Below are 12,119 nucleotides of genomic sequence, written 5' to 3' on the forward strand. Positions count from 1 at the left end.
GATTGCTGTCATGTGTGAATATCATCAGTGTCATGTTCATGTTCTTTCTCTTTCAATATTTATTTGTGTAGCATAGCTCTTTCACTGTCCTTATGTGAAAGTTTTGCCAAAAGGGAAATCTATGCATAATTTTCATAATAAACTTGACTCTTCTCTTGTTTCAAAATAAACCATATTTCAAAATAAACTCTGTTGCTAATAAAGATGAGATGGATAAAAGTCAGCATCAGAAGGCAACATTCAAGAAATACCATGTGGCTTCACATAATTTTCTTTAAAAATATGTGAAATAAACAAATGCTTACATATATGACCATTGCTTGATGAATACAAGAGAGAAGAAAGAGAGGGAAAGGGGTATAATAGGTAACTGACATTTGCCTACTTGATAAGGTGGCAACAAGTTAAAACATTGGAGCCCTAATTCCCATGTGACATTTTTCTCTGAGAATGAAGTCTCAGAGCTGTTAGAAAGTTTCAGTGCCTGGGCATGTCCAGTCTCAGATTCTACACTTCCAGTCTAGGCTGGTTGTGTGCCAAGGGTGATTAATAAGGAGAGAAGTTCCCAGAAACAGCGGCATAATTACCTGATCTTCCAGTGTTCACGTAGTCTCATTGGTTAGACGACCCCTCACCCAGCATCGTGGGTCACTGTAGCTCCCATTTTCTCTTGTCCAACTTGATGTTGGGGTTTATATTTTCGGAAGGAGTGGGTGATAGTGTGGACCATGATTTTATTTTTGTCACATATATTTAGTAGCTTTCTCTTAAAATATATCATTCATAAAAACTACTTTATGGTTTTATACTCTTTCTTTAAATACCAAAAACCACATGTGGTGTTTATTCAACCTACTTTGAGTTTCTCGTGGGAATAAAACATTTGAAATTCTCTTGGCTATGGTAGAATGCCTTTTTTCAAGGGAAAAAAGGGTTCAATTTCTGCAGGATACCCTCAAAAACTAGTCTTAGAGTTTACCTTTGCTTAGTTGTATTTACTTGCATGTTATTTACTTGCAAAAAGTATATCTAGGTATTTAAGAATAGTGGCTTAAATACCTAGTTTAAGTCTTTATTAGTAATATCACTGCAGCTTCACCTGCCTTTTTGATGTAATTGTTTTAGCTAGTGACTGCACAATGTAATAGTGCATGAGGCTACATTTTCAATACTTCAGGAAACTGAAAAATCTGGGTTTTATATGATGAAGGGGTGAAAATCATTTATAAGGGGTTTCTATTCTTCACTGGGTGTGAAATCAAATTAATTTGAATAAATATGATTGAAGAAAATGGAAACATAACAGCTTGACGGGTTTGTGTCTAGGACAATTGACATTTGTTATTAGATAATACAGAAAGAATGTATTGTAAAAATAATAAAATATGTGTAGCTATATGCAAAGCCAAGATTAAAATTTCTATGGACAAGATTGTCAAGTTTTAACATGAGAAGAATTTTAATACCTATTTTATATAACAAACTGATTGTTCTTAAACAACTTTTCCCTATTCTTTATACCTTGAAGTCCAATTGCAGTTAAGATACAATCTTTTAAAGTAACTATAAGAACAAACACTATGGAGAGCAAGTAAGGATAACCACACCATTCCCAGGTTTATGTTTATTTGCCATATTAGTGCCTATCAGAAAACATAAAGTTAAACATTGCTAATGTCTCAAAAATAAACTGAGAAGAACCATCACTCTTTAAATTCATTCTTATAATTTCTTAATGATTACTTATGGTTGGTTTGAGATGACATTATGACATTTTATGTAGCAATTAAAATTTCAGAAGACCTTATGATGGTTAATTAAAAATTTCCTCCTACTGTCCCAAAGAAGTAGGCCAATTTTATTACTCTTGCTTTTGGACTTAGAAAATTGAGTCATAATGTCCATATAAGGTAATTTTGTTTAATTCAACTTTACTGCAGTTTAAAATGTTCTTGTCCCCCCAAAAATGCAGAATAAAATGATAACATGGAGACAGATTTTGGTTCAATATAAGGATTTAAAACATAGAGCAAATAATGAATTTGCAGATGATCTTGTCTTCACTGATTCTGTTCATTTGAGTTTGAGGGTTTTTTTCTAGTCTTAAAAATGGCCCTTGGTGTTGAACATCATTGGCAGGCAATCAGCTGCAGAGTATTCATCACCTTAGATGCTGGTCTCTCCCTGCATTGGGTCTACATCTCTTTCATCTCCACATCGTTTCATAGTACTTTTCTTCCAAAGCAATATTAAGATGCTATGTTTAAAAAGTCATTTTTCTCTTTTTCAGTTTACTGTCAATTATCTTTATCTATAAGAGAATACCCAATCCAACTCAAAGTAACTTACATAATAAAGCAATTTCTTATGTAACAAGAAGTCTAGAGGTAGAGAAGTCCAAGAACAGTGAGGTCTGGTGTTCTGCATTCTCTCGCCCAGACTTCTTGCAAGTTAGATGACTTCCTACCAGACAGTTCTGCATAACAACGTCCAGAGGCAGAGAGGGACCTTCCTTCTGTCTTTGTGACTCTACCAGCTAGGAAAACTTTGCCCCTGAAGACTTCCCCTCACATTTCATTGGCCAGAATTGGATCTTTTGTCCATGTTCCTACCAAACACTTGTTAGAGAAACAGGAAGTTTGTGAATGGGTGTTTGTGAATAGCTGAAAATCAATCCAGATTCACTGCCAGGGCTGGAGATGGGGCTCACTTTTCCTGAAGCAGGGCCAAGTGTGGATGAAGGAGAGAGATCTTGAATAAAGTCAGCATTCTGGTAGGCAGGAGCAGGGGTGGGAGCAATGTCTGCTACAGTTTTCTTTTCCTTACACTTCTTATGATGAATGTAATTATTAAAAACCTAGCATATGGGGTGTTTGAGCAATTACGTCTTACTTTTAAAAGGCTATTTTAGGTGAGGTACGGTGGCTCATGCCTGTAATTCCAGTACTTTGGGAGGCCAAGGTAGGAGGTTTGCTTGAGTTCAGAAGTTCAAGACCAGCCTAGGCAACAGAGCAAGACCCCATCTCTACTGAAAAGAAAAAATTATCTGAGTGTGGTGGCACATGCTTGTAGTCCCAGCTCTGTGGGAGGCTAAGGCAGAAGGACTGCTTGAATCCAGGAGTTCAAGGCTGCAGTGAGCCAGGATCATGCCACTGCACACCAGCCTGGGTGACAGAGCGAGACCCTGTCTCCAAAAAAAAAAAAAAAAAAGTAAAAGGCTATTTTATCTCAGTCATGTTATTTCAAAACTTCCACCAGAAAACTACTGGTGGATGGATGTTTTAGAGACAAAGAGTGGTTTAAGAGGCTTGCCATCAGGCCAGGCGCGGTGGCTCAAGCCTGTAATCCCAGCACTTTGGGAGGCCGAGATAGGCGGATCACAAGGTCAGGAGATCGAGACCATCCTGGCTAACACGGTGAAACCCCGTTCGGTGAAACCCCGTCTCTACTAAAAAATACAAAAAAAAAAAAAAAAAAAAAAAACTAGCCGGGCGAGGTGGCGGGCGCCTGTAGTCCCAGCTACTCGGGAGGCTGAGGCGGGAGAATGGCGTAAACCCGGGAGGCGGAGCTTGCAGTGAGCTGAGATCCGGCCACTGCACTCCAGCCTGGGCAACAGAGCGAGACTCAGTCTCCAAAAAAAAAAAAAAAAAAAAGAGGCTTGCCATCATCCCCACCATTCTACTTCCAAAAAATACACATTCTAAGTATAAAAAAGTGAGCTTTCTATGTAAACTTCTCTAAAAAATAATCTAAGTAAAAACAATATACTTGCTATTTGGAAAATGCAACTTCCAAATAAATCACTTAGCCTCCTGTTCTGACCAGATTCCCAAAGTCATTACTTTTAGAATCCTGCTATCTTTTCATCATCCTTCAGAAGAATGAGGCTTTGGAATTTGGCACAAGTTTTGGCTTTACCCTATAGCATCACTTTTTTTTTCTTCATTTCAATGGATTTTGACCTTGCTCCTGAAAGTCCACTTTATTCTGGTTGTCACCTTCCAGCTAAGTAGCCAGACTGGTAGAGCCAGGGACTGTGGAGGTGGGTATAGATCTCTGAGGAATAGAAGATGCATACCCAGGGAAGATTTGGGGAGCAGATTCTGTTGGTCAGAAATGGGTCTGGGAGCAGGGAGCCTCCTGTAAACCAGACTGAAAATCAGACATAGATTTATATTTGGACAGTGGGCCTGGGCTGGGATCGTTGGTAGATGAAGAAACCAGGCTGATTAGATTGGGTGTTTGGATGGTTCTGTATTGGAAAGAAAAAACTGAAAGGTGAAGTCAGATTGTGTATTACAGAGGGTCAGATCTGATGCAGCCAGACAAGAGGATGGTCTGTCATCCACATTAATTGAATGGTGGCTCACTGCACCCCTACTTCTCCGAAGGAGCAGTAGGTGTCCCCTAACACTGTTATGCTTTTTAAGAGATGAGTTTTTCTTCAGGTCAAGTTCACTATTGCATCAGCTAGCTTCAGGAGGCACTAATTACCATTTCGCCTGGAAAGCTCCTTTACTCTGAGAAAACATAAGACAGCTTTCAGCCAGTTTGTAACCACAATGTTTAGTTTCATAAACTTGTTTCTGTTGTTAAAGTACCTGTTACCTGTACGTGTCTTGTTTACCACCATTGCCTGCCCTCCATCCGTAAGTGTATTTGAATGTCACGCAACTAGAACCCAAGGAAAGTGATTTAAATGTGGCTATGAGGAACACTAGTAGATAAGTTAATTGTGAGTCACTGTAGGATTTTTGGGATAATTCAAACAGGCAGAATTAGGGAGACAATGGCCTGGGTCAGGGTGAATTTTTACAGCTCTGTTGTTGTTTTCTGAATTACCTGTTTTGTCTCACTTCCTGAGAAATCATAATGAAATGATATCTGTGATCAGATACCATATTGTAGGGCAGGAGATGGTGAATAACAATTGAGTGGTAAATACCTCACCTTTTTGTAGGCTGAAATTCCCTGAAGTGTTCAAAGTACTCAATAACCTTACAAATTGTAAAATCTTGGCAGGCTGTGATAAAGATGAATATTCTAAAGCACTTTAAATTAGAAAGTTTAGATGGACAAAAAGGAATAGAAATTACAGAGAACTGCTAAAGATTTTTTGTCTAAAGTTTTTTTTTTTTTTTTGGTAAATTGCAAAAAGCTTAGGACAATTTGAAAGTTTTCTTTAAAATGTTCTTAATATTCTTTTAACATTATAGAGTCATTTTTCAAATTCAGAAAGTAGATAAGGGATCAGAATATTTTTCACTGTCTGTGCAATTTAGCTAGTTCTGTCATTAGAATCACCAGCAAAGCAGTTGAATTCAATAAGAACTTTGAAAGGTAAAACCTAACCTTAGTTTCAGCTACTTTATATAGATTTTTCTGTATAAAAAAGATGAAGGTTTGATTTAAAAAGATAAGTGTCCAGATTTACACTTGGAAATGCAAGTATATTGAATCTGATTTTATTTTAGAAGTTCAAAGTCCACGGTCCTCAGAAGTGGCTACTTTGTTATTGTGATGAGGCTACTATGTTTAAATATTCTTCTTAGATTTTTACCATCCAAAGGCTCGGTATATATGTAGGGTATGTATGTAGCTGAGGGAGAGTTCTCCTTTCCTCACATGCAGCATTCTAATGGAGATGCAGGGCTGTTTCATTATTCCTGCCTATGTGAATATTTGCTCCAATGTTTAAGGCTGCAACTCTGGAAACTGCTATAAATACATAACCTAAAAATAATAATATTGTGAGTATTTATGTATCATTTCCTTTAAGCATGTTTTAAAAAAATTTTTATTCTGCATGTACTAAAAAGTGACTTGCAATTTGAGTAATTTTAGTCACTGGGAAAACTGTTGGGATGTGAGGCTTCTAAAATCAACAAGAAGGTCAAAATGGATATGGTGACAGTTCATGGCATGCTTGCTTTGAAATATCTGACTTTAATGTTTTATGATCATTTCATATGTTTAAGTGGTTTAATATCGTCACTAAAATGGCAGCTAATTAATACATTGAGGCAATGTATAAAAATGCACTGAGTGCCACAAATTCTCCTGCTGCTATATTTATTTATAGCAATGTACACTGCTTGATGTGTGCTTCTATTTGGAAAGCATTTTTGTAAATGTCTGCCATTTTCACTTTCTCCTTGAGCACAGCCACAATCTTCCACTGCCACTCAGTATGAGATATCATGAAAGAAAATAATTTAGGAGTACTTCTCCATTTACCAAAAGATTTAAACTATTTTTGAAAATTACGGGTAAGATTGCCTATAGATTATATTAGGGTAGGTTCTATTGAAACAAAGCTGAGACAAGGATTTCTAAACAAGAGATTTGTTGGGAGGTGCTCTCAGGGGGAGGGCTGTGAAGGAAGCCAAATAGAAGAAGGGAAATGTGTAAGCAAGAAGGTGTCAGTGGAGATTGGCCATGGTTTGCTCCCATGGGGAAACACCAGAGTGCAAAGGTATCATAGAGTTGATCCTCTCTGGAGTCAAGTAGGCTGGCTTTCTGTACCTCCAGGTAGGTCAGTCATTGGTTATGGTTGGCCTTTGAAAGAGGGTGGGAGGGTAGCCTTCTCTAAAGAGGGTGGGAGAAGCAGCTCCCACTTGGTCCAGGGCAATTCTCCAGAGAAGGAAGAGGCATCTGTGAGTTATCTGCCAAGACTCACAGCATCTCGGTGATAAGAATTCCATCTAATAAAGGCAATCTGGGTGTGGTACCAACAGCATCCATTATAGAGATGAATCACAATTTAGAGGAACAGAGAACTGGTTGGACCTAGCTTCTATTGCTTCCCCCTTCCCAGGGCACACACAACCATGCATCCACATTTATAATCAAATAAAAGGTGGAAATTCAAACTTTTTTCAAGTCCTTTTGATTTAAAAAAACATTTTACAAACATTAATGAAGATATGGACTTTAGTTCTGTTTTTTGTTTGTTGCTTGTGGTATGGTGATGCAGAAGTTATGTGGCTAACTCTGCTATTAAAATGCATTTATGTTAACCTGAATGAAGATAGGCTCCTTGAAAGAGGACCTGAGATATTGTCCATGAAAACCTGAGGATGTTTTAAATGCCAGGTTTACTCAGGCAAATCTTTCTTCTGGCTTAATACTCCTATTTGTACTGCTTTATTTGCAGAAGCCTTTGTCTGTACATGCATAACTGATTCAGACAGGACTGAAACACTTGGTGTGTTCAATGAATTCGTTTCCAATTCTCTCTGCAATAAATTATTATGTCATACTGAAGAACTGTAGAGTATTCCTCTTCCTGGTAGAATCTCCAACCCTCTTTTTTTCCCCTATTATGAAACAGATAGGACTTTTTTCTTTGAAAAAGAGTTTTTCTTTCTTGCTATTTATCAGAATAATAATCTTGTATGAGAACATTGGAATTCCCATCAGTATCACTGATTTAAGAGGTGTTTTATTCTGTTTTAAATTGTCAAATATTTTTCAGGGGCATGGAAGATATATAAGAAATTCTTTGAACTGCACAGTTAACTTTAAAGTATAAGACCACTAATATAGTAGAAATAAACAATGACAAGTCTCCTCTTGGATTAAGAAGTATTTGTTGCTAATAATATTCCCTCTGATTACATTTTTATGTGATTATTCTAATTCATTAAACAGGAATAATGATATGCAAAATAAACTCAGAATATAAAAATATATTAATTCAGTTTAGCATTCAAGCTGATATTGCAAACTTTTCACTCTGCACAAGACTGTGCTAATACTCTATAAAGAATGCAAACCAGGATGGTGCCTAGGAGTGTTCTGAAAGGAAAAAGGCTTTTTGGAGCATAGTAGATATGTTATTGGGAAGGTGACTTGAAGGGATCCTATTTGCAAATGATTTCTTCAGTAGTTTTAATGCCATTGGTTATCTTTTCACTACCAATATTTAGTATTGCCTCTATGAAGCACTAAAAGGTAAAGTAATAGATAATTTTAGACTTTCTTTTGAAGTCAAACCTTAAATAAGTCTTCCTCAGTCTGTCTGTCTTTTCCTTTACATAATTGCTCATTTAACTGTCTACATTTGTACTTTTCTCCAGTTTAGACATAGGAACCTTGTTGAATAAATAAAATTCCTTTTTAATCTCTATACATAATAATTTATTCCCCAGTGTTTATTTCATTCATTGGTCATGATTTCTAAAATATCGTTATAGGCAAGATAGAATAATTATTTTTGAAATACTATGTCTCATCAAACTTAATCGAATTATGGCTGATACTCATGGCAAGACCAAATAAAGAATTGAAGGAACCCATTGCATTAGAATTTAGAAACTTTTCTGAAACAGACATTAAATTTGGCTAATGTATTTAAAGTACACAGAAACCTTGTTTTGCTTTGTCACTATCACTTGCTAATAGCTTGAACAGTTTGAGTCCCTCAGATTTCGTGATTGCTCAGTAATATGTTGTGACATTTTTGTTGCTTCCAGAAACTGCCAACTAAGTGAAGAAGACCACTGGATTTACCAGGCTATTTTGGATCAGTACCCTGGAGATCTCTTTGGAAGAAGGACTCTGTATCTGGACATGTTACAAAGATATTTTCCTCACAAATCTAGGCATGATTTGGTGAGTGCTGGGCCTACGTACATACTGGCAAGTTCAATTGTTTTAGTAGTCAATAATTGTTAAGCAATGTACATGTATTTTAAATGGTTCTTTAAAATTTATTTTTTCCTATACTCTAGAAAATAATAGGGTTATATAATGGTTTGAAAGCCTGTGCAAGTCATTTTTTCGAGTTTGTCCTGTCCATAACGGGGTGGAGGGCCCCCTCGGGCAGAAGTCACTCTCTGTGCCTACTTGCTGTGGAGATCTTCACTGTGATCCCAGGGCTGCTCTGCTAGTATTTGACTGCTGGGTGTCTGGTCAGCCAGATGCTCACCTTCAGGGTCTTTGCCATCTCCAGGTCTTGCCTGAAAGTGAAATGCCTGCTCCACTATTCACAGAGCCTGCTTCACCTCAGTCTTTCTAGTCACAGGGAGGCCAGCACTTGCCCTGGGGGTGGTACTTACTTATCTCTGCTGCTTGATCCTTCTAGATGGATCTGAGACATAAATACCCCAAATACAGAACTCAAAGATGTGACTGATATTTTCCTAAAAAGGAACTGGGAAATTACTGTTTTGTTGTTTCATTCTGTAGTCAACAAGAACACAAGGGCAAGAAAACAGAAGTTACCCTGTCACTAATTAATTTCACAATAACTCACCTTATAACATACACATAAACACGCAGACTTTTAATTTTTAAGTGAGCCATGCTATAGCATCTTAAATACTCTGTGTTTTTGTAATTGTTTTAAATTAAGCAAGTAACAACAATACTCACATGTATATAGAAGTTAACCATGTATCAATCACATGGAAACTCCTTGAATACACGTAAGAGTGGATGAGAGAAGTACTGTTCCCATCCTTAGATGGAAAAACAGAAGCAAAGGTCACACAGCTACTGTGACCATTTTTTCCCATCTTCTTTCATCCTCTTCACCTCTCTCCCTTTATTCAGTAACAGATACCTGTTATATGATAAATAATTCACTCTGAATTTTTAAATAACTTTCACTTATTAAATTAGATCTTTCCTTTTGTTGCCTATTGATTCTATTTGCTTCTATGACAAGTTGTCATTTATAACTTGTAGATTTTTATATTTTTCTATTATCTATCATGATAAAGATTTTTACATTTACATTTTTATTTATTTATTTTTTGAGGTGGAGTCTCGCTCTGTCGCCAGGCTGGAGTGCAGTGGTGCAATCTTTGCTCACTGCAACCTCCCCCTCCTGGGTTCAAGTGATTCTCCTGCCTCAGCCTCCCGAGTAGCTGGGACTACAGGCATGGGCTACCAGGCCCAGCTAATTTTTGTATTTTCAGTAATGACAGGATTTTACCATGTTGACCAGGATGGTCTCAATCTTTTGACCTCGTGATCTGCTCTCCTTAGGCTCCCAATACATTTACTTCTTACATTAGATTTATTAGCATCCATTTCTGTGTGGTATATGCTTAATGTTTTACAGATGTTAAGTATATTTTTGGCTTTATAAAACAAAGCTGAGAAGTTTACAGAACAGATCTTAGTAGCTGATACTTAGTTTAAGTGAGACCAAGTAGGTGGTTTTACTGCATACCTCATTATACCTAAAGTATTATTTTAGGTGGGACATACAATGTCCTGTTTGCTAGCTGCTTTTCTCACAACTCCTGGAGGTTAAATAATGTATTAAATTCAGAGTCATGGTCTAAACTGGCAACATAAAGAATTATTTAAATCAGTGACTCTCAACTTGGGAAGACACACCTTTTTCTGAGGAGCATTTCAGAACGACCCACAGAGGTTTTCCAGGCTACTCAGGTTCTCTCCATTCCTGTTCTTCCCTCAAGACTCTGCTAATTCCCATGGTTGAGATTCACTGCCAAAAGGAGCTACTGCTGCCAATGTGAAAATGCCATGTCCTTCATGAGCATAGCATGGGAAGGGCTCAGTGTCATTGCTATTATTACTTTAAGTTTAGGCATCCTAACATCTGAATGTTTCAGTAATTAAGGGTAAAATTGTGAGTTTTCAGGATTGTGGTAGCAATTTTTATGTTTATTAGCATTTTGTCTAACTAAAACACTTGAGGTAATTGTTAAAATACCAAAACTGATGTAAAGATGGGATATTTTTAAAATTAAATATAGGGAAAATATTGCTTTCTGGTCATAGAATCATTACCATTTAGAAACGAAAGTGGTTTTAGAGGTTACCTGGTGTAACCGCATCCTATATGAGGAAACTAAGGACTTACAAACATTAAATGACTTGTCCTCAGTCACCAATTAGCCACGAGTTCAGAACTTTGGAGGTAGTATCTGGTTTCTGGTTGCTGTATTTACGATTAAATATTTGTCCCCAATTTTTCAAAATCATTGGTTATAATTCTTTTTTTTTCATTTTTGTAACAATGACACAAAATATAAACTCATTTTCATGATAAGTGTTCACCCTCTGTTATCTTTTCAGATTGAACATGAGAAATATTGTGACCAATTTCGCTTTGCTATGGAGCAGCGAAAGATCCTGATATCAAATTGGAATAAAAATAAGAAAGACTTTACACAGAAGGCTGTGCTGACACTCATTGAGGCTTGTGCAACTCATGAAATGGAGAGCACATTGGCTAAGGACAAGAAAAAGCAACAGGAATTGTGTGCTGATCTGAAAGCCAAGGTAAGATGCTGCACAGGTGTTTCAGTATTTGTCTGGAATTTAAGAATCAATTTTTCCCTTTTGTTCAAACTCACCCTAAAGTTCAGTTTCTCTTTAAAAAAAAATAAAGCCTATCTTGAATAAAACTGTTAGTTTGAACTGTATAAAATTGCATTTTTAAAGTCAAAAACAGTCAATAATCAATAATTTCATATGGTTCAACCAAAAAGTTACTATAACAGGATGTTAATATTGAAGTTTTGATTGAGATATCCAATACCAACCATAGACGTGCACGTCAGACTGAGGTGCTAGACAAAAATGCAAGTGTAATGACAAAGTAACTGTCTAATGCTGATCCAAAGACTCTTGGACTTCTCATTCACATCAAAGATAGCAAAAAGTCCAAGTGAGGAGGAGAAGAGAGGCTTCATGATGAAATACATTGGGGCAAGCTTGCTGGGCTATGTGTGAGTCCTCAGCGAAGTGTTGGGAAATGGATAGGGTTTTCCTCCTCCTCAGACCCAGAAATGTCTAGCGGGGCTGGATTGAGGGTGGCTTGGGGAGTTGGTAGGTAACCCTCACTGTTAGCAGGATTGAGGACTGGAGTGATGCTCAGAGGGAAGTAGAGGCGCTGCTTCAGTGGCAGAACTGTAGGTAAGAGTGGCTGTTGTGCTGGGAACAATTGCATTCCACAGGAGGGTCACAGTGCATGAGTCCTGGAGGCCTGATGTTGATATGACCTCCCCAGGAGTGTTGGCCAGGGCCATTAAAAACAAATTGTATTGAGGTATAACATACTTGAAGTGCACAAATCTTGAGCTGATAAATGATATGGTAGAAAGATGATGGTGCAACAAAAAATTTTATTCTCC

The 12,119-nt window shown here is 37.3% G+C and overlaps 1 protein-coding gene across 1 annotated transcript in view; it reads left to right on the plus strand.

Annotated features, from left to right (window-relative positions):
• CCDC148 (coiled-coil domain containing 148) overlaps positions 1–12,119 on the plus strand; it is a 291,005-nt gene that overhangs the window by 143,946 nt on the left and 134,940 nt on the right. The window contains exons 9-10 of the mRNA XM_033231425.1: positions 8,478–8,616; positions 11,059–11,265. Of these exons, the coding sequence (XP_033087316.1) occupies positions 8,478–8,616; positions 11,059–11,265 (346 nt within the window). The remainder of the gene's footprint in view (positions 1–8,477; positions 8,617–11,058; positions 11,266–12,119) is intronic.

Source organism: Trachypithecus francoisi, unplaced genomic scaffold, assembly GCF_009764315.1.
Source record: "Trachypithecus francoisi isolate TF-2019V2 unplaced genomic scaffold, Tfra_2.0 Lachesis_group13, whole genome shotgun sequence".
NCBI classification, from domain to species: domain Eukaryota; kingdom Metazoa; phylum Chordata; class Mammalia; order Primates; family Cercopithecidae; genus Trachypithecus; species Trachypithecus francoisi.